The 24,871-nt window shown below is 31.9% G+C and overlaps 1 protein-coding gene across 1 annotated transcript in view; it reads right to left on the reverse strand.

Annotated features, from left to right (window-relative positions):
• The window catches only part of LOC133332905 (homeotic protein deformed), a 169,570-nt gene that overhangs the window by 143,597 nt on the left and 1,102 nt on the right, over positions 1 to 24,871 (reverse strand). Inside the window, exons 2-5 of the mRNA XM_061541275.1 lie at positions 22,166 to 22,266; positions 21,914 to 22,094; positions 1,322 to 1,710; positions 61 to 164 (exon numbers count right to left, since the gene is read on the reverse strand). Of these exons, the coding sequence (XP_061397259.1) occupies positions 61 to 164; positions 1,322 to 1,710; positions 21,914 to 22,094; positions 22,166 to 22,266 (775 nt within the window). The remainder of the gene's footprint in view (positions 1 to 60; positions 165 to 1,321; positions 1,711 to 21,913; positions 22,095 to 22,165; positions 22,267 to 24,871) is intronic.

Here is a 24,871-nt window from a genome sequence, read left to right on the forward strand (position 1 = left end):
TGAGATCCGTTGTTGTTGTTGCTGTTACTATATGCATTACAGGCATTTGTTTGCTGTTGAGGGTTCATTAAATTTGCACTATCACCAGCAGCTGGTATATAGGGTGGATTATTTAACGAACCATTTACATCGCCCATACTTTCCATGCTGTCTGTGCGCAAACACTGGAAGAAAAAAAAACAAGAAGAACATTTTTTAGTTTTTTAGAAACAAATTTATAGAATTTGTTTATAATTTTAATATTTGGGTTTTATTCCCTACACTCTGAGTTAACTTTTAATCGGACATATTATTCCATTGATGGAAACCAATACAAAAATCGGTTTAATTATCTCAAAATGTGGGCATGTCTCCCGCAAATGCGGGATATAGTGACATAGTGTAATTTATATAAGGGTTTCTGAGCAAGGACCGGGAAAAAGTGGAAAAGAACCCCGGAAAGATGCGAATGTTGATTTTTTAGCTGTGAGAAGCTTACCTAAAATATAATGAGCAACGTTTATTTAGAATATTTGAATGCCAAAATATTGCGTTTTGTGGACTCGAGATATCCCTCAATGGAGGAATTGTAGGGTCATCAGCAAAAAAACATAAACTTGACATATGGCGAATTAGCCCTCCCTTAGGTTTCATTTCTAAAGAAATGATGAGAGTATTCACAATAAGGTGGCGTGTGTATTAAACTTGTCTTTCCATTCGGGGCACATAAAGTTTATCAGAATAAAATTGTATGTGGATTTAGCCGTCCGCCTGTCTATCTGTTGAAATCACGATGGAGCTCACGATATCTAAGATAGATCATTGGAATTCCACACATTAATTGCTAATACTCTTACGATGTTTGGTATTTAAAATTGGTACACAAATTTGGCATATAACAGTGTTCCTAAATATTAGGTATTTTTGGCATGTTTTTCAACCAAATTGGCTTTAATTTGGCATATTGGGTTCTCATAAGGTAGCATTCTAAATTTCGATATTTTTATTTTTCAACCAAATGGGCAATAATTAAATGTTTAAGCTTACATTGGGTGTTAAATCTTCATAAAAAAATTTATCATGGCATAGCCACCAAGGTTATAATTCACATTTGCAAAACCAACTGTGTCACCTTCCAAAATATGCCCTCTTTTGTGTACAAAAGTAACTTTTCTCAATCTATAATATCCTTGAAAAAATATTTTCTACGCAGCCAACCCAAGTAGGCTTCACTTTCGTATCCTGATATCATTTCTTATTTTTTCATAATTTTTATTTTTTTTCTTAAAGTTTACTCTTTCTTTTAAGAAGTTTATTTTTCAAAGCTTTCACATATATTTACCTCATTTATCACAGGCTGTTGTGAATTTTGTTGTGACTGTTGTTGTTGCTGCTGCTGTTGTTGTTGTTGCTGTTGCGCCTGCTTCTTAGCACTAACTCTCTTTGGTTTCTTGGCAACTGGTGCTATTGGATTACCATTAGCATCGACCTTTTTGCGTACGTTCTTGGTGTTGGGTAATTTATTATCCTTTTTCCATTTCATACGTCGATTTTGGAACCAAATCTTAATTTGTCTTTCGGACAGCACTAACGTGTGGGCAATTTCGATGCGTCGGCGACGTGTCAAATAACGATTATAATGGAATTCCTTTTCCAGTTCGAGGATTTGGTGGCGTGTGTAGGCGGTGCGTTGACGTTTCGGTTCCATGCCGGGTTGATATGAGCCATTTGCTGTAATGAAATAAAAATAAACCACATATTATTAAATTATTTAAAATTAGTTATAAGGATAAGTTTGAATGTTTTAATATACATAAATGATGTAAAAAATAATATGCTGTCAATTAGAAAAGTAGTTGAAAACGTTTATAACGTTGTCATTCTTAAATGCGGTATCCAAAAGTTCTGAAAAACTTCTTCCCTTTATTGGATTATTTATCTCAAAGGCTGAGTTGGAACCCTTTACCACAAATCCCCTTAATATAGTTGTCAATGGGAATTACGTTCAAATAAGTTTTGATACTGAACTTGAATAAAGTAAAATCTTTACTAGTCTTATGACCCCTAACAACCCTTTCCAATAACAATAATGAAAGAAAAAACTTTTATTTTGATAAGTTCTGTCAAAGTTTTCAGATGAATACAAATGGAGGAAATTGTATCTAACCGAAACGTACTTAGGATATAAATAGACTTAGTTTTTTTTTCTTCTCATTATTTAATGGACAGGCCCAGAAGGGAACAGCAGGTGTGAGAAATGAATTTTATTTTCAAATTAACTCAACTTGATCACAAACCGTTTTAATTTTAATTTTTTTTTTCGTTTACAGCTATGGTCATATTACAACAACAACTGTGGAAGAAAAGGGGTTGCCATGAATAGTGGACAAAAGGGGCCACATCAACGTAGAAGAAGTTACACGATTTTAGTTTTTTTATTTTCTTTTTTCATTCTTTACGCACATCCCGTATACATACAAAACAAAAAATTACAGACCTACAGGCGGCGCGACCACCGTTGTTTCTTGGCCATGGTATCAGCGCCGCATACTGCCATAGACGACGGGGTTATCTGTTACACAGTTGTTACTTTTGCTTGCCATACAATTTCGTCATATCTTTTGAAGTTGATTAATTATCCTGACGCGTAAATGTCAAATTGGAAATGTGAACTAATGCAGAACTCTTTTTTTCGGCGTTCTCTGTGTTGTTGTTTTTTGTTTTGTTGGTTCTATGTTACAGAAGATGGTAACGGACAGTGGTTCCAAATAGGAGATTGAAAAAGAAAAAAAATATTCTTCAAAATAAATTGTGTGACTTCATAAGAATTTCAAGGCTAAGAATAGAGGAAAATGAAATCGAATAAAGTATTTTTTAAAATGCTTATAACCACTATGCCATACATTTTCATTTATTTCCTTATGTCCATGTGCCAAACGAAACCGCCCTCTTTTCTTTTTTAAGTTCATAGACATTTCTCAATGTTCTCACCATATTTTGGCCAGAAGCGTAGAACAAGAAATAACTGGTCAAAAAATATAACTCTTTACGAAGTTAAAGGAAAATACAACAAATGATAAAATTAAATTTGTGTGACTGGGTGGGTGGTCGCCTCTAAATGCACACAGCTGTGGTCTTAATTGTTGATTTTCAATGAAGTATTTCGCTTCGACGCTTTTGACAGATATCCGACAATTGATCTCAAAGGGTGAGGAAAAATGCCTAAATACAATTTGAAGAAAGTTTGACATTGTAATTAATTGTAAAATGAAAATTTGTAAGGTCATTAAAAATTTGAAAATATTATTTATTTTTTGATTTGAATAATAAATTAAAGCCAATTAATGATTGTCAAATTTAAAAGCAATTTTGTTGCCTGGACGATTTTATTTATTTATTTTTTGACGAAAATTCAATATAAAATTTGGAAATTTACAAAGTTAATAAAACTTTGCTACCCTCCACCACGAGAAAGAAATCAACATTTCCACAATTATGGGGCTATACAATTCCGAAAATATATTTGTATCGCCATCGCCATGGCAGAATTATCGAAGGTAGTCTCATTTGATAAATTCATTATGTCAACCCATTTTAATTTGTAACTCATCTATCAACATTATTATTATTATTTTAAAAATGTATGATTTTGAATAAATCCGAATTTGTTGTTGGTCATTTATAGAACCAATTTAAGCAGATAATTTAGTAGAGATCCAAGAATCCTCAAAACATGGAAAATCGGGAGAACATTATATGGGGGATATTTTAATCGTGGCCCGATATTAACATATTATGGCTGTGAGATTTTCTACACAATGTCAGAAATAATTAATTCGATGAGGGATAAGTAAATCGACTTTCGACTAATCTATATTTTGTATTGAAAAGTCTAAAAGTCGAAGTCGACTTCTGATCTTTGAGGAAATTGCAAAGTCGACTTTTCAAGATAGACTTTCGATTTTCTTCGTAAATACTTGGTTCATTATCACGAAGCCCAAATTACCCAAAAATTGCACATTCAAAAACTTTATTTTATCTTTGAAGACACTCTTACCGATTTTGCATTGTGTAAGAAAATTCGATATAAATGCTAAATAGAATGTATAAAACAATGGGGTGCCGAAATTCCGACATTGGAAACACTTTCTGAATAATATTCATATAATATACGAATTATTTTCTTCTTTTTACATAAAATTCGAAGATGGGTATATACGGTCATTTCTTCTGCTACCCCTGCTACTCTTTGGTAAAAACGTATACATAATATAAATGGAATGGCGAAACCTGTATGGCCTACACTTGACAGGCCTTAGTATAGAATTTGTGCAACTACAGGCTACATAGGTCTATTATCTTTAGTACATCACCTAAAAGCCGTAACAATTTTAAATAATTGTGAATTTAATAAAAATTGTTCCACCTCGACAGTAGCAAAGGATAAATTATCATACACCTATCCTATGCCAGATGCTGAGGGCAATCACTTGGGTGGGTTTACATTTTCCACAGACCTCGTATTCTTTTATAATAAAAATATCTAGCAAACAATTTTATACAAAAGAATTACAAACACTTGATGACGGACGCCTTTATAATTCCTTCGACACGCGAAATTTATACGAAAATAATGGAATGAAATGGATATGACTATGTATACGGTTATGGTTGGCTAACGGACAAGAGAATTCCCGCAAAAATATGGAACGTTGAAATGAATTAACTGCATTGTCATTGTATATGTCTCTGCATATGAATAGGAGAAGGACAATGATGATGCAGATGATACATATTACAAACGAAAAAAGGGAATACGTTACATTGGCTCATCACAACAACCGCTACGAGCCATCAACAATGGACAAAGAGTGCCAATTGTGACGATTTCGCTTTTTATTCACTGATGAAATGGCCAATTTATGAAATGAAAATGAAATCCATGGAATTACAAAAAAATGCTGTGTCAGTTTGAGTTGTGTGAATGAATGGGATGGAGGGAAAATAGGGATTAAGAATGTTAATTTTAAAATAATTTAAAAGAGAGGCAGTTGGGAGTTTTGAACTAGAAACATTTTTTGTTTATTACTTATGGAAATGGAAAACACAACAAAATCAAAAATAGACAGGACTTCAATATCAAAAATGAGCTAGATAATAACCGTGGAAATCAAATCAAAGGAAACAATATTCGATTGATCGGTTATTTACAATCGGACATTCAGAGTCAATTTTGATTTCTTTCCAAAATGTTTATTAATTTTTTAATACTGTAATTGTTGTTCCGCATTTTCGAAGATCTAAAATTTTAAATCTGAGAATTGTGCGTGTTATTTGCAACTTTTTCCTTTTGCGGCACTATCTTTAATAAAAATAGTAAAAAATATTTTGTTTTATCAGTGAAACCAATTAAAATCTCATTCTACCAAGTCCGAAACATCTGTATTATGCTGGAATTAGTATGAACTCACATACACGATCTGATAGCACATGCGCTCATTCACAACTTTTTTGTTGGCCTGCCGTCTCTCTCAATTTATTACTACACATTACAACAATTACGCGTTCAATTTAAGTTCGTACATTTTTGGATATTTTCAACAACAACAAAAGTATGAAAAAAATACCGCCACCGCATGTTGCTGCTGTCGTCATACCCCACAATTTTTGACTTGTATGTAGCACAATGATTTATTACTCGATTATGACTAAACAATTTTTGCCATTTGCCAGACAAATGGACGTAGTCGACGGGTGTATTGAAGTTCTATATACATACATACATTTTTGTTTGTGCATGTAATGCCAGCTGAAATGCAAAGTGAGTTAAGCAAAAATACTGAACACATATTTGCGATATGTTTGTCTTTAATTTGCGAATATATATTTAAAAATAGTAAAATATTCCTTATTCACGAAGCACAGACTTGTTTCGAATGAAACGAAATCCTCCGACAATTCTTGAAAAAGAAATCTGATTTTCAAATAAAAAAATTCGAAAAAGTTGATTTTTTCAATTTGAATATTGCTCAAGTGCTTCGGCATGAGTTCTGATTTATTCGCGTAGAAAAATTCCTAATTACTTGCGGACAGATTTTTTCTATAGAAAAATAATTTTTCAAGTACTGAGTTTATATTTCTTAATAAAAAAAATTACACAGATATTGAGAATAATTTTGTCCGGCTTATTGGAGGGTAAGAAACATATCTGGAGAAAATTTTTGATGTTATTCCCGCGCACTTTCGATATATATAAGATTTTCTTAAAACGAAGTACCTGTAATTTGACATACCGCGTTTTTGGAAGTCCATGTTTTTACATAACCCTCATTTTAATCTCCACGTACTTTTGATACCTTCGAGTTTTTAGCCACATTTTCCAAACGAAGTACCTGTAATTTTACACTCCGTGTATTCGGAGGGCGATAAACATCTCTACAATAAATATTCAAAATAGATTAATGCCTTGAGAAAACCTGCCGGTCTGTTTACGACATTTTCAATATTTTTCGTCCATTTTTTTTTTCAATTTGGGGTTGTAATTGGCATTCTGAGAGGATGAGAAAATGATAATGATATAGGTCCATGTTTTGACATATCCACCATATAAAGTCCCGACCATTTTCGGTTTTTACCACTATCCATTTTCTTAGACCTCATACAAAGGCCGGCTTAATTTCCTGTATATTGTAATTCCTAGTCCGTTTTTCCAAACTGAGAGTCTGTAACATTGCCATTATTCGGTATGTATTGTAACATAATATGTTGGGTTGTAATTGGTTTTTGGTAATTTATGAATTTCGGTTTTTGAAGGTTCTACAATTTTTTTCAAACTGAGAGTTCGACATAACACCCACCCATATAACCAACACTCGATCGTTTTTAAGTATTTTTATGGTGAAGGATATACATAAAATCCTAAAACCCTAGGTATAATTTTGCTAATATGAAAACAATTCTAAATAAATTATTATTATTTAAATAAATTATTATTATTATTAAATTATTATTTTAATTGATTAAATTCACTCGTAAAACTGGTATAAAAATTACTCAGATACTTAAGAATGCGTTCAATTTGTTATACAAAAAAATTCTCAGACTCTGAGCCTGCATCCTATTTATTATACAGACCCTGAGACCAAACTTTTCTATGGAAAAATTTATAATATTGGATCCGATTCTTACCTTAAGGACATGTCAGGATTATTATTTGTTAAAATTTATCAAAATTTTGCAGAAATTAAAATTTTGCTTCAATAATTTGTACATAAGCCCTTTTGTCATTCTTCACATATTGTCTGAAATTTACAAATTTAAAAAATACCGCATGACCATATACGAAACAACAAACCCCCACAATATTTGCCAAAGGAAAGTTCTTTTGTACCCACATATTGAAAATCGAATTTTACATTGAATTGTTATTTCACAGAAATTATGTCAGCCGTTACTCTTTTCTTTTTCTTTCTTTTTTAAACCATGGATCATGAATGCCGATAAACCAGCTTTAATTCACATCCATTCAACAATATAAATGAATAACGTTGCGTGTTTGTTATTTTTTCTTTCTTTCCCTTTTCTTGTGATCTTCCACTGGCGTGGATTTATCTCGTTTTAATCCTTTTCACAAAACATGATCATTCATTGATTGATCGACATTGCCTATTTAAGGTTTTCAACGCACACACAAAAGACCTATCGATATATCGAAGCATGTAAATACTTTATGATGACTTTGCCACTACAACTTCCGGGCTTTAAAATAAAAATAACAAACACCCATTGAAGTGGTTACTCGTATGAATACAAATCTGGAGTAGCTTGCCATGCATGCATAGATCCAGTAGTGAATGGAAGAATTTGTTTTTCATTCATTAGTTTTTTTCGGTCAAGTAATTGAAATATGATTAATTGATATTTCGTTTTTCTAAGATGCTATACATATATTCGAGTACGTATGTACCTAAGCACGAGTAGGTATGTAAATTCATAGAGACAAATGTGTGCCGTGTTGATTGTAATGAGAAAAATGTTGTTTACTAAATTGTATTGGATTTGCAAATGGAATTAGGTGTCATCATTTTGTATGCTATGAATATATACATACATAGTTAATAACTTTTTAATATTCATCTCTTTTGTTGAAAGTAAACAACCCCTCCTACATTTACGTTTCATAATTCCTAAATAACATTTCAACAGACCTTCATCACCTCTTTTTAGTTGTTGTGGAATAAACAGCAAAGTGTTGATTTCGTTCATTTGCCCTTTTCCAGAATCATGACTATATTTTTTGGTTTGGCTTGGTTTAGTGGATGCCAACCCTTACACATGCCTGCTAACGTAGGAAAACTTTCGGTATCTTTCAAACCAAAATGAAACGTTTATGACAGTGAGCTCATATTTATTTTTAACACAAAGAAATGTCAAATTTTTTGCAAAGTCATTTGACAAGCTGCTGATGCAGCTCCCGCTGTTGTTAATTTGTTGTTTTGTCTTAGTTTGTATGTGGCATTATGCGCTTTGGCATAGCGTGAAAAATACACTGGTAGAAAAAATGCTAACAATGTGGAAAGGGTTTGAAATAAAATTAGTTTTTTGTTCTAAAATATCCCTATTAAATGTAAAGTCTAGACATATTTTACATATTTGGAAAATATAATCTGAGATTCCAAATGTAAAAACACGAATTTTAGGCCATGAGAGGCTGAGATTGACCAACAGCGATAATATTTGTACATTCTCAGTGCCTGTGGACTGATGTTTTTCTATAGAAACCCATCTGAAGTACATAACCCATTTTTTGTTTTTGAAGGAAAAAAATCATCATTGCCGAAAATTTACTGTAGGCACTAAAACATATTTTCGTGTATCTGTATCCTGACGTTGGGGAAAGAGCTTTTCTATAAAAAATTTATTCTCAGTGATTGATGCAATAACTATTTTATTTTTAAAACATTTTACGGAAAAAATATCCTCAGTCATCAAGACCCTAATTTTAATAGTAAATACGTGGTTAATTCTGGCGTGGTGTACATTCAAAATTTCTTTAAAAGGTCGGGATCTATGGAGACAGTGGAATGTATATTTTTCACCAGGAACGGGTAAACGGATGCCCAATTCAAAGTGGCTTTAAAGGTTTTTCAAATAACGACGGGATGGCTACCATTTGGAACAGAACAAAATAACTCGTATATATGAGTACTGTTCAGAGAGTGTTGCTGGACATCCGAACAACGAATGCCAGCCATCGAAAACGCGGTATGCCAAATTACAGCCCTGAAAAATGCCGCTAACATCCTCAAAATACCGAAAATATCAAATACCAAAACGTAACCTGATATACCAATTTGCCAATACCAAACTTTCTAAAACGAGTAAATCGACAATTCTGTTCAAGAATATATTCGGATATTACGAGAGGTTGCGAGGCGGACTGTCCAATGTAATATACACGCATCTTATGGTGAAGGGTATAACTATAAACCTCAGACTTTCCTATAAAAAAATCACTAAGTCATAATTATTATTTATTTAATCATAGAAAACATCATTATTTATTTCTTGGAAATCTTTTTTAAGCTCGGCTTATGGAACAACCGTTCTGTAACAAGCCAGCTAAGTAAGTAAGTAAGGGAAGGTTTTTGTAGAATATAACTCTTCGATCAATAAGGACTGTTTCTTTATAGAAAAGTAACTCCGATAGAGAAATACGTACTGTTTTTTTCTATAAAAAAAGTCTCAGATTCCTACAAGAAATGACTCAGGTACTGGGCCCTGGTTGTTCCCACTTCAGTTTTGGGGTACAGAATATTAGAAATTGGTTGTAATCTTCTCGGTTTTAGATATGTATAGATTCGATTACATTTCACGAAAAGCACTATGTATGCCTGATTGACATAAGATTTCAAATAGAGTATCTCTTCTAAATACCCAAAATAGTGTAGGGTATCATAAATTCGACCTCTTCCGACATTTGGACAAATTTTCAAAATTTAGAGATAGATTTATTATAAGAAAAAAATTGAACTTCTGTAGCCAACATTCAAATTATACATCACTGTTGTTATCTATTCAAAAAATTTCCAATTTCCACAAAAAAAAACCTTTTTATGGCACAGCATAAAAATGTGTATTACAAAAACAACAACACCTGCTGCATACCTTGTGGCAAGGTCATTTTCACAACGTTCCACTCTAATGCAATTTTAAACAACATTTTCATGTGGTATGATGACGTTTCACACATGAGCTTTGTGTCAAGTTGCACATATCATGTTGATGATGTACTCGAACTCGTCGTATACACACGAGAGTCATGTACTGAACATGTAACCAGTATGCATGCATATACATATGTATAGATGTAAGTACATACGAGCGTGTCTGGATAACACACAATGATTGTTGTCATAATACAGTTTATGACATTTGTTGGAGATGTTTGCAAACTACTTGCAACATGAGGATTACAAGAACTCAGGTTAATAAACAGTAAATAACAACATAGAGTGTGTATGTACGGATAAATAAATAGTTTAAATTTAATACATTTAAATTCAACATCCACAATATATACTAAATTATAAAAAAAAATTTGTTATAGATTTTTTTGTAGAACAAAAACATGATTACATTCAATAAATCTGCGAACATGTTTGGCCTTCGAATTTGAACTAAACATAATATTGTAACAAATTTCAATGGCATGTCTCCCCCAGTGGGTTTTAGAGTACCAAAGGCAAGGTCCACCAGAATAACAACAACACCAACAGCAACATCATCATCATAACAGCCAGCACTGATGTTTGATGACTTGGCAATATAATTCATCAATTGCTGTGTGAGTTGTTTTATGGAAACGATAAAGAAAAGAAAAATAAATAAAACAGCAACAGTAACAGTAACGTTGCAGCAGCTCAAACATTTACAATAGCGAATAAAATACAAGCTCATACTGATGGTGCAAAAACACCATGAGTTCAACAAAAAAAAAAAATCCTAAAGAAAAAATATCTGTTGTATTGAATTCAAACTCCATAGCTGGGTGTATAAAAACCGAACAAGAGCACTAGGGACCAGCCAGTAGTAGACAACAAAGAACACAGCACTACAATGGAATACTCAGCTACAACAGCATTCAAACAACGACAACAACAGCAACACCAACCTCATAACCCACCTAAATAACCAACGATGAAGGGAAAAACTTCAGCCCCGGTCGATTGTCGACAATGACTTGTTGAAAATTAAGAAGTTTGCAGTTTATGACAGATGAGCCCATATCCCCCAGCAAATGTTGAACTGTGGCTGTGGCATTCTATGAAATCGTACAACCAAAAAAAATTGAACTCAAACCTAAAATAAGTTGAAGGCAAAAGTGTGTTGGCGTTTATGCAAACATATAATTTCATCAAGAGAGGGAACATTATAATTGATTAATTCATTAACAGCAAAGCAGTTGGTGAATTGTATGCTAAACTTTCCTTAATAAGCCAATTGAAAAGGATACACCCAGGTTTTTTGTTGGTGTATTTGAGTTATTGGCTTAAAAAGACTCCCTGTCCACCCTTTCCGGAGAAGTGGTTAACACAATTAGCACTTTAACGTTTTTTATATATGTATACACGTATGTACGTATATTCACTTCACAAGGAGAAACTGGTACAGTGGATTAGGATAGGTTTTGGTGGATTTTTAATTTTGGCCTCGGTGAATGTGTCCTATAGACCCCATATTCGTATTTAATTTAAGTTTTTTAAACAATCAGTGGATCAAATCGGATTTTCAATTAGCTTCATATGAAATTAAAAAAAAAACTATCTAAAATGTTGGCATTCTGTGGGGAAGGTACCAGAAGTTGTGGACCAATTAATTCTTAATTTAATTTAGATTTGGTATAAATATTTCGATGTTTGAGTAAATTTTTCATAATGTTGACACTTTGTAAAAGAAGTGCCAAAAGGAGTGAACCGATGGGTACCATCTTCGAATAAGATCTAGCCTTGGTAAAAATTTGTGCAATATTTGGATGTGCAATATTTGGATCACATTGGATATTCTGTTCGCTTCATATGGGACATACACATTTTCAAAATTTTTGTCCTACGTGAGGGAGGTACTATGTAGAAGGAGTGAAACCGATAGCTATTAGGTTGAAACTTCACCTACTTTTCCCACAAAAAATCTTCTATAGAAAAAATTTACATCAATACTTCAAGCTTTTTCACGGAAAACCCAGCGAGCGGAGCAGTATAATCTGAACGGCCGACCATATGAACTTTAACTTTCTGCGGTTTTATATTCCGACCCTGGGCAATATTTTGTCATATTTTCAACCTGTTAACCAATTAGAAATCAACAGATCCTATGTCTTACTCAGGCATCTTTTCCGAATAAATTTAGCTCGGAGTGAAAATGTACACCATAAGATTATTTTTCACACAAAAGTCTTAGTTAATTTAACCCTCTAAATATTGATCGATGATTGTCAAAACAGCTATTCTAATTATATGGCAAAATCCCCTTCCCCGTATTAAACTTATGATGTTTGGCTTATAATTGTGGCCTCTGGATGTTTTCTGTCGATTTCATACCCTAACTAGCATCTCAACATCACCTAAAATTATAGACCTTGTCCTTGGCCATAACCGGATATTCGTGTAATATTTCAGACAATATGTTAATTGTAATAATCCTAAAAAATATCCAAATAGGAAGATCACTGTAAATGTTTAGGTATAACTCCCCTATCTGAGGATATACAGTAATTTAATTTGTATCAATTTAAAGCTCAACCCCTCCTCGTGGATGTACTGCCAATTTATGCGGTCTATTTTCTTCAGGAGTAAATTGTAAATGTAGGTTCGGACCAAAGAACCCCCTTATTGTTTTGGTAATGATTCGTTAATAAACATTATGTTCGTCTCTTCTTTGTTTATTGTTCTGGAAACCAGAATTATGACCTGAACATTACATAATTTTACATAAATTGAAAGTATTTGACCAATGAACAATCATGGCACATAAGAATCGGTCAATATTTAGCAGGTCAAATGCACCCCAACTTTTGTGTAAAAAAATTACAAAATGTGCATTGTATGCACCGCAACAAAAGTTTTTTCTGTAGAAAAAAAGGCATCAGGTTCTAAGGAGTTTTTCTATTAAAAAAAATCAGAACTCAGGACTATAGAAAAAATTTGGACTCATCACAAAGGAATTGTTTTCATTGGAAACAGATTAGGCCTCAGTAACAAAGAAGGTCGTGTTCTATAATAAATGGGGTCTAAGTATACATGGTTTTATACAAAAAAGTCAGGCGAGAGTAATATAGACTTAAAAATAATTGGCTGCAGTAATTGATTTTTTTACAAAAAAAAAAAAAAAATCAATAATAACTCGTGTTATTTCTTATAGAGAAAAATCATTCACATATAACTGAGATTTTTTTATAAAAAAGTAATCCTTTTTGAAATACAATTCTATCCACTGTCCGAACGAACTTCACACAATCCCACAACAATATTGCTAATTTATTGGTTGTGGTGATGGTCGGAGGAATTGATTTTTAATTTTTATTTTCTGTGGCCATTCGGCGATTTGTTATTTTCGATTTATTCGCATTTTAAGTATCATGTATTGATGCTAATTAAAATTACTATTGTTAAAGGATTCCAACAGAGAATTCTCCGTACACAAGAGTGTACTTTATGGTGCTTGATTAGGTGGAAACAGATAAAAAAGAACTACACATCTCCCCTGTTATAAACTTTTATGAATATTATTGTTGTATGATTGTGTATGCTCATAACTTGTTGTACACCAATGTTGTTGTTCAACAACAAGTAGCAAAATTTAAAAGTGTTTTTTATTTGTTTATTAGTATGTCGAAACGTTTTTTCTTCTTATTTTTTTTCTAAAAGTTCATCAATTCTATTGTGCAGAGAGTAAATTCAAGGTCGTTGCAAACTAACAAAACAAAAAATGATTTTTTTTTATTTAAAGCTAGCTATAGTTAGATAGAGATGATGGCCAGAGGACAGACAATTGGACATTCACAAACGTGAGTTTCAAATTTCTGTATTCTATAAAAATGTTGTCTTGATTGCGACCATTGGTGTGTTATTTCATAGAAAAATACTACATTGCAATGCAAAAAGAAAAAAATCTGAACCTTTTGTTCACATTTTAGAATCTATGAAAATCATAATCATTGCTTGACATTGAATAGGACATGAACCTCAACTAAAGTGCAAAATGGCATTGAGATGTTTTGCAAATGATTCGGTACTGGGTTGCTTTCTTAGAATACAAAAAATAAAAAGAAAATGGTGGAAGTTGAAGCATAAACTAAATGCATATTAATTAACATGGTGTGGAGAATCAAAGTTTTAGAAGTTCTAATCAAATCATGAAAATTAGTCATAGATTGCACGGATAGCATCTAGGGAAAGAATGTTAAAATTATTATTCTTCTTCTTATTATTATTATAACGAAGAAACAATAATCAATGCTTGATTATTGTTTCTTCTTCATATCAAAATATATTTATGAAAAATATCAATTGTTTATGTCTTCTTTTGTATTTTCAAATTGCATGAATTCTTATACACAATTAATTATATATTTATCTTCATAATATTGTGTGTATTTAAAAAACAATTAAGTTGAAATTTTCATAATAAGTTTTCGTTTATTTAAAATTTTTGGCATGTGCTTTCTTCACCTGATGTCCAAATTGCAGTCCACTAATGTTTGCTCAAAAAGCCCCTTACAACTAAACACATATTTCAAATTACCAACCATTTCATCACCCACTAAAGACAATGCTATTAACTGCTCTACAAAATAGATAGATTTTTAATATAGCCATGACAAATGAACAACCCACCTATCTTCCTTAACTACCAACCTACCTACCGACAATAAGTGATTATATGAGTTATTAACAAATCCAACAAAAACAGGTATCAATTATTGGCATGTGCTACATATTTAACAACCACCTCAACCATCATCATCATCAGCCAACGTTGTTGATATAACCACAATATAAACTCTTTCTACAGCAAATAACATGCCCGAGCTATATACTTACGAATGTTCGAATATGTAAGTCAACACGCAATTATTCAATGACACACTCACTTGTCCATCAAACTAAGTACAAAAGTCAAAAGATAAGGAGAGAATGATAATTATAGTAATCCAATATAGTTGGGGTGTGATCATTTATGTGTTGTAGCTGTTGTTGTATTTTAACTTGATGGGAATGGGCTGGAGGATTGGTATTTTAACTTTAGTTTTCAAGCCCTTCCTTTTTTTGTGGTGGAAGAAGTGATGAATGCATGCGTTACACTTTTGTAGGGGTTACAAATGAGAATCTTTACTATTGCAAGATTTCAATGGGACCATTCTCCATTCATTTCCAAGGAAAAAAGTCGACTGCGAAAACTTTTTTTCTTATAAATACTGACAATAAAAACATCGCTCAGTTACTGAAGACAATTTTCTATAGAAAACAAGGACTAAGGGTAATGTTCTTCTTTTGAATAAATCCTTCTTTACTTTTATAGAAAAAAAATTGTCACTAAGGTCACTTCTATTGAAAAAGTCCTACTACATTGGGAAGATTTTTTTTGGTTTAGAAAAATATCCGTGGCCATTGTGAATACTTTTTTACAGAAAATAACCATCGGTCACTGAAGATGTTTTAGATAAAATATTGTGGAATGTTTTTTATTGGCTTTGATTTTTTATATAAAAAATGGACTTGGAAACAAATTGCTTACATTGATAATAATACATTGATTTCTACTAAAAATGTTCTCAGGACTGTCCGGGACTGAAAAAATATTTCAATCATCTTCTTCACGGGTATTTTTCGCTTAGTTCAAAGTTCTATCATTAATTTTAGATATTTTAATTGTCATCCTCATGGTGGAGGGTATAAAAAGATCGGCCGGGCCGAACTTAACTTCGTTTGTTGATTAGCCTCAATAACAGAAAAATTTGAGGATTTTTTTATAAAATATCAGACACTAAGGGTAAATTTTTCTATGAGAATGTTTTCTAATGAGGCTAATGAGGGCATTTACAATTCAGTTCAGTACTAATATTTTTACCAATCTCGTATTTTAGGACTCATCGGTTCACCTTTTCCGGCACCTCCACCACAAATTGTCAATATTTTGGTAAAAGTATAATTCAATATCAAGCGGTTTAAGTGTCCGATTTAATCTAAACATTGCACATCGTAATATTTCCGAAAATGGAACCAATTCTTCTACCTCCATTAAATTCGAACATGAGATTTATAAAACCATTTAAAAAATAAACGTTTGTGCTGCTCCAAAAATATTTTTAAATCTACGGCCTTCTGTGTTGCCGTAAACATTTTTTTAAATCCAATGCTGTTTTTGTTTCCCTAATTTTTTTTAAATCCACATATATTTGTGTTGCCCTACAAAATATTTTTCAAAATTAAACACCATAAAAATATTTTTAAAACATCCACGCCCTAATATGTTTCTTAACATCCACGCCTTAATTGTTTTGAATCCACACCTTTAATTTTTTTTTTTTTAAAACCTCGCAGTAAAAAATTATTTTTAAAAAATCCACGCCTTAAAAATATTTAACAAAAACCTTCGCCTAAAAAATATTTTTAAAAAATCCACGCCCTAAAACATATTTTTAAAAAATCCACGCTCTAAAACATATTTTTAAAAATCCGCGCCTTAAAAACATATTTTTAAAAAATCCATACCTTCATAAATATTTAAAAAAAATCCACGCCTTAAAACATATTTTTAAAAATCCGCGCTTTAAGCATATTTTTAAAAATCCGCGCCTTAAAAACATATTTTTAAAAAATCCACGCCCTAAAAATATTTTTAAAAAACCCTCGCCTTAAAAAAATATTTTTAAAAAATCCACGCCTTACAAAATATTAAAAAAAATCACAACTTAAAAAAATATTTTTAATAATCCACGCCCTACAAACATATTTTTAAAAAAACACCAGATCTTCATAAATATTTTTAAAAAAAATCCAAGCATTAAAAATGCTTTTAAAAAAATAATTACCTGTTTGTGTTGCCCTAATTTTTTTAACCTACCCTATTTGCCTTTTAAAATATTTCTAAAAAATCTTCGTCTTATTAGTGTCTTTTAAAAAAGAAATATTAAAAAAAATCAACTCCTGTTTTTGATGCCTTCATTCACTGAGAATAACTATTTTATATAAAAAAATTCTCCGTCTGTAAACAAATAAATCGCCAGTCAGTGGACAAACTCACGGAGTATAGTCACAGGGAAAATGTTTCGCTTTTGATTTTCTATGAAAAGAAAATTTTTTTAAAAAGAAAACTAATAATAAATATATAATATATATATTTATTATTATATTTTTTATTTGTATATTTTATTTTGTTGTATTTCCCTTAAAAGTCATCTACACCTTTCTCCACAGATGTAATACCTAATTTGTAAAACACGCTATGGGAAGGTGTTATGTACGCTTACATTTCTTGGCCTAATTTCTGGTTTGGCCAGCAAAAGGGTCATCGTGCATATGTGAGAAACCATTTAACTAACCAAAGCAACCGACCGAACAACCAACAGTAAAATGGACTAACTTAGTTAATGTAAATGTCTAATGACACGTTACATGGAGGTTCCTTGTGGAACATAAACATATTTTATGATTAATTGTTTTTAAATGAGTTTTTGGGTTTCTAGAGTGGAGGATACAAAGTGTCATATGTAACGTGTGTGAAAGAACAGAAAATTTCCAATCTGAATTTTTTCAAAACAAATATTAGCTTCTTCATAGGGTATGCCCCGTATGCTGTAGGGGAGTTGTACTACAGTTGCCATGATGTCTATCAAATATGTTATAGATTTATGTTAATTTCGATTGATTTCTTGTTCAATACAAATGTATATTATGGGAATTTTGTTATGGAAATATTAAAAAATCGAAAATAATCCAAATCCCGAAAAAAATTTTTTTGTAAAACTGCTGGTTAACGTGTGTGTTGAACTGCTTCTGCTATGATTTGTTTATTCCCAGTGGGCATATTGTAAAATTGTGTAGCTAATTTCTTTACTACAAATTGCTGGGGTCAATATATCAAACCAACATATCAATGTTTTAGTTGTTGTTGTGTGTTTTCTTTTACCCCATCTTCTTCGAAGTAATAGACAGACACACACACTCGGTGTGCAATGTCTGAGAAAACAAGTGTCATGCTGTTTTAGTTCATTAACTTAAATGTGTAGGTCAGTTAGGGCAAACCTTGTATGTTAAAGGGGGCCACAGATTATAATGGATTATATCAACAAATACTTTTAAATATAATCAATAATGTGACTTCTGTTTGCATAAAACATATAAAAATATGCCATGTATATTATAAGCCTTTGGACTTTATATGGAGAAAAAATTGGAAACAAATTGGCAAAATAAAAAAATAATGATAACCCCTACATATTTCAAAAGTGTAAATGTGACTTCAAATGTTTTATTATTTCTGGAAACTACAAGAATACATAACATTTTTTGTTTAAACATAGTATACCCTTTTTCTCCGAAAACATACTTATGTAATATTTCTAATTTTTCTTTAGTATAATTTATATATTTTTTATTTTTTGTTCATGATCTTGTGTTTTGAAACATTATACTTTGTTGTCTGGTAGCAATTGCTACTAAAATCGTTTAATATTATGTGGCGCCCAACTGTTTTACCCTACCTGATTCCTATAGCACATCAAAGTTATTAAATAACTAATGACAATATTAAAATGAAATGTTGTCAATGTTAAATTGTTTTTTCTTCTTCTTCTTATTTTTTGCATGTGATTAAATATTTTTTAAATAACAACTAGACAAAGTCATAACATCTCCCCATCAAAAAAATCCTAAAGAAATATTGTAACAACATCTTCAAATGACAAGTGTTTGTCTCTTGGACCACCAATCTACCTTCTGTTTGTTTGGGGGTTTCTGTTTTTCAACCCAGAAAGATGATGAACAAGAAAATCTAAATTTCACATTGATGACACCGACCGAGTGACGGATGAGCCATGTCATACGATGTTAATGTTGTGACATTTATCATTAGGCATAAGGCGCACACACACCTCACCTCACTTAAGAAAAAACAACAACAAGAACTTCAGGCGAGCAACCGGTCACTCAGTCAGTCACTCAATAACTCATTCAGACAGTCACATCCGAGGAATATTTGTTGGTGCTAGCTGATGTTGGTGGTGCATCTGGAACTTGATTAACGCATCACTTGTCTGATAATGATTGCTGATATTCTCTTCTTTTGTTTTGAGCGAGGGGTTTTGGAATGTCTTTTATAATTCAAAACATTGAAATGTTTTGCATACACAGAAAAAAAAACTGATTGGAAGATTAAAACATTTAAAGGAACAAATATAAAAAACTGTAAATAATTAAAAACTACATTACAGAGGCATATAATATGTTCAATATCTGTACACTTTTTAGGGTAGCTCGCATATAAAAAGAACCTCCCAAAATGCGAATTTTGTAGGTTTTTATTTAAATTGGCTTTAATTTAGTATTTTGGGTACTCATCTCTTCCTAAAATTATCAAACAATCAAAATCTACCTTTCAAAAATCATCAATATTGGCATAAGTTTCGGACTACTCCCTATATAGGGGCACCCCGCTTTTTTAAGATTCAAGATTTGTATCAGAACATAAAATGGACTTAAGGCACTTTTAAAATAAACGATTCATTTAGGGTTTCTTTTTGAATGTACGCCGCGTTGTTGAGGGTATTAAAAGTTAGTCCCGGCCGAACTTAACGACGTTTTGACATTCAAAATATCCCAATTTGTTTCGCATCTTTAAATGGATGCTATGTCTTCGTTACTTGGCTGATGTGAGATTTTTTTTTAAATCCTGAGAAGACGATATGCCAAATTAGATATACTTAGGCTACTCAAAAGTGGACTTATATAAACAATTTTCTGTGAATGCCAAATTACATATCTATCGGTGGCGAAATGAGGCAAAAAACCTCAGAAGTACCGTAAATGGGCGGAACCATCTTATATTGGATATGTAAAATCGGAGACAATTGACCATTCACTGTGGAGGGTTTTTCACCCTCCACGAATTAAAACCACTTCAGTTGGAGAATGCACCTAGGACACGCATGTTTACCCATATACGCTACCGTAACTGAGGGTCGATGGGTAAATAAATTGTCTCTTTCTTTCTCTTTACGTCAGTCGTTTGCTCTCAATTTAATTGCTCTCAATTTAATTTTGCCCAACATTTAATTTTGCTCATCAAAATACCTAAAATAGGATCGGATATAGACAATTTTCTGATAAGACAACACCAAGAAACCGGAATGCAAAATTACAGCCCTATCGATGGCGAAATGAGGCTAAATCCCTAAAAAGTTCCATAAATGGTCTTCTTGTATATGCTATGTAAAATCTTGGACAATTGACAATTTGGTGCGAAGGTGTTTTTCACCCAGAATGCCAAATTTAACCCAAACATTAAAATACCTAAAATCGGAACTTTATATAAAGACTATGCCAAATTACGTACCCATATTGACAATTTTTTGCAACATTTTTTACCCACCAATATGCCGAAATGCAAAAAAGCCGTTTTTTTGGAGAAGGTCGCTACTCAAAGATAATTTTTTTATTTAATATTTTTTTTTGTCAATGACCTCGGACCAATAATGAAAATTTTCTGGATATGGGGTTATGTCAATGACCTGGACCAATAACGAACCTGGAAAAGCTAATTCCATTTTTTTCAGATGATATATGGCAGTTATACCAAAACGTAGACCGATATATCCCATTTGAAATAAAAAAATCTTAGGGTTAGCCGCCCATTTTAACTCCTTATTTTTATAACAATAACGCGTTCCCGTAACCGTTTTTGAACTTCCTAATTTTGCTTCATTTTTTTATAGATTTATAAAATATCCAAATTTTTTCCCAGTGTAATTTCTCAATCATAGACTGTCAAACAGATTAGGTACCGGTAAATCAACTTGAAAAGAGATTCTTATCTGATATTAAGGTTTGGGGGAAATAAAGGCCGCATGCTAATGTACAACGATTGGCGTGTGGTCCCAGTTGTCAACTGTCATTTCATTTCATGTTTTTTATTTCTGTTTTGGTTGCTAGTGTCTGTCGTTTCTTTAAATATTGGGTAGGGTTGGATAGGAAATATGTAAAATATGTATGTCGATATTACACGCTTTGTTAGGCTGTGATTGCTACCGCCAATTAACACAGCAACAAATTTAGCTTTAGGTAAAACAAAGAACAAAATAAAAGAAAATAAGTAGGCGGCAAAAGGAAATAGGCAACGAAATGCAGAGGGTGTACAATTTCTTTTGAATACCTTGGGGAACTAATTCGAACGATGAGAGGTGATAAGAATTGTCATAATTACTTTGACAATTTTTCATTGACAGTTTTGTTGTTGGCATTAAGCCGGTGTTTGTTTTTGTGTTTTTTTGTTATGTTTGTACTGATTGAGTGGTGTTTTCATTAATAGAGACATTTATGTCAATATTCTTTTAAATCCACTTTCGTTCATTCTTATTTTTTGTAATAATTCGATTTGGTAGTCATAATAAATATAACATAAAAAACCAAAATATATATTTTTAACACATGTTTGTTTTCTAACATTTCAGGAATCCTATGATTAATGATTTATTTGACATGTGTACAACGAATACTCCTCCACTTTTTGGATATATGTTTTGCTTTTACATAGCACATATATTTTTGTCACTTATTTTTCACACCATTAATTATTCGGATTTTTAGTATTTTAAGAATTTATGTTTTTTTTTCTTTTTTGGTTATTTTTAAATTTTGCATTAAATTTAGGTACTTACCAACACCGGCCACATGAATTTTCTTCATCCATGGATAGATTATCCGTTCGCCATCTGTTGTTTCGCCCAACATCATATCATCATCGCTACAATCATCACCCAAGTCATCATCTAAACCCGGCGAACAAAGTTCATCGGGTGAACGATCCAACATTAAGCGATCCTCTTCCAGCATATCATCCTGAAATTTATAATTTGCAACAAATTTATTTTTATTTAATTATTAAAGAATTGTAAAGAAGATTGCCTTACATTTTCCGAACCATCATCATCACAGCGTAAACGCATACCGAGTTCTTGTAATTGTTGTCCAGCAGGTACAGCTTCTTCGATGCGTTTTTCCAATTTTAAACCTTAAATAAATAGAAAACACGTTAATTAAATTATAGTGTAAAATTTATAAATATTTTGAAATACTATCGTAATTACTGAACAAGTAACAAAAATATTGAAAGAGTTAATTTTAAAAATAGTCGGAATCAGAACGATACCAAATGGCAATCCCTCAAAATCTAGACACAATTTGGAAGTAAAATTTTTTATAAATTGAAAAAATAATGCAGAATGCTAATAATGACTCATAACACTTGCCATTAGGTGCTGAAGAGCAAATTTAATGATTAAAACAGACTGAAATTTGGCAATAGGGATAATGATGGATTTCCGATATGATCCGTGGATTTATTGAGTATGCTTAACATTATACACCTGTATCGCTTAAGTAAGTTGTTATTGGCGCAGAAGTTTGTAACACTGTGAAATATTGATCTTCGATCCATGTGTCACCCAACAAATGGTTTTATTTTCATCGATTATATTTGAGTGTCCGTTCTTCTGTCATTAGAAAAAAATTACTATGTTGTGTGAGCAGGAGCATTATTATTGTGCAAAATTTTTTTTTATAAATCCAGACACAGATCTTTTTTAAGAAAATCAATATTAATCATCGTCTACTGTCTTCTTAGTTGTTTTGTTGTGATTAATAAACTATGGCACAAAAATCGAAGACGAACCAACCCTTTCGAAACTTGAAAAATTTAGGGTAAGGATACCCGTAGGAGTATACACTTTCTTGCGTTATACAATTAATAATGTCGTTAAGATCGATCGTGCGGCCGAAATTGTTATACCCTGGAGAAAACAAAATATCAAACAACAGACACTTGGGTGTGAAGCCAAATCCGAAATACCAAAAATTTGGGGTAATATTAGGGTATTGACAATTTTTGGAAGGAAGATTTGCTACCCAATGAGAATCCATTATGCCAATTCGATTGAAATCGGTGTCCAAAATTATCTAAATACCAAGTAAACATCCTACTAGGATTAGCGATGCATACGTCCAAACTCAAAGCTCTATTTCGAGTTCCAAAGGCGGACATGGTTAAATCGATCGAAACGTTTACATAGAATTTTATAGAATAGCATATTATGGAGTCTCCGGTAAACATGTCGAGGTGTTGCAAACGTAATGACAAATTTAATATAGGCTTCGACTTATTATGGAGGGTATAAAAATTAAGTCTGAAAAGTTTCTTTGGACCAAATTTGTTTCAGACAATTTAAAATCGAGATAGAATTTTCCATCTGTCCGTCCCGCTGACTGTGGCGACTTGACTCAAACTTTGCACTACCAAACTTAAATTATGTTCGAAGATTGAAAATACCGATACACCCCTTCTGTTATCTTCACCACATATATCCATATTGATCCGAACAAAAAAAGAGCATTAACGTTTTGACAACCAATAATATCCTGTTGGAAAATTGTTCTGGTATTTAAATGTATTAATTCTGTAAATTGGAATTGGAAGAGAATGTGTTCTAGGTAGATGAAAATAATTAAAGAATTAATAAAAGCTAAGATAAAAATTAATTAGATAAAATAATTAAATAATTAGATTAAAGAACTCTAGAAAACACCACAGAGTGATAAAGATACGAAGTATAGCTCGAAGAAATTTTATTCTCAAAATGAGCTGGAGTAAGTGGTTAATACTTTTAAATGTCTCGTGGTTCAAACTTTAGTATATCCCATGTCATTCATAAAATGTTGATACATAAACGGGTACTGCTCGATGTTAGACTTCAGTACCGTAAATGAAAATAAGGTTTTATTCCTCTTTGTTCAAATATGCATGGGTAAAATCGAAATTTTTACTTAAACATATTTTAAAAAAAAAACTCCAGTTGCGGGTCTTAATAGTTAACTACTGTCCCTAAAGTTGCGGGTCTTAATAGTTAACTACTGTCCCTATCCTAAACACACTGGCATCTCGAAAATTGAATTAATCGAGGAATTTAACGTTTACGATCATCTATGAATTGGCATTATAATTTGAACATAACACCTGTCGCTAAGTTTATTAATTTCCTTCAATTTATATTCAAATTTATTGTTATATTATTTAATGCAGCTTATGAGATGTATGTAAGAATAAAATGTTTAAAAAAATATTAATATACTTAACTGAGTGATTGATTGGAAGTGATTGACCTAACGATATTGATTATCATTTGCACAAAATTGCCAATCGTAAAAAATTGACAATAAGTTTTATGATCGATGAGTGGTGGCAATATTGAATGGCTATGAATATTAGTAAGATCGATTAGGGTTTTTGATGAACAGTTAATATAGCTTCGGCTTTAAAGATAATTTTTCAGAGCGTGGCAAATTGGGTCGATCACAAATATATTTGTGAATGCTTGATATTTAAATATTAATATTTTCGATATTTGGACCAATTCGGAAACTAAAATTAATTGTATGTCCCTCATAGCTTATAACGATTGTTAATAGATATGTGAAATTGGTCGATATTAAATAAATAACACTAGGAACTAAATCGAGCTCCTTATGAAAGGCAGAGGGACAAATTCGCTATAGTTTAAGTTTTTTAGTTATGGCGTTATGATTTTTTTTTTTTTTTTTTTGATGATAAATTTGAAATCGCG

Source organism: Musca vetustissima, unplaced genomic scaffold (assembly GCF_032173495.1).
Source record: "Musca vetustissima isolate MV318-11 ecotype Yass unplaced genomic scaffold, APGP_CSIRO_Mvet_v1 utg1079, whole genome shotgun sequence".
In the NCBI taxonomy this organism is placed as follows: domain Eukaryota; kingdom Metazoa; phylum Arthropoda; class Insecta; order Diptera; family Muscidae; genus Musca; species Musca vetustissima.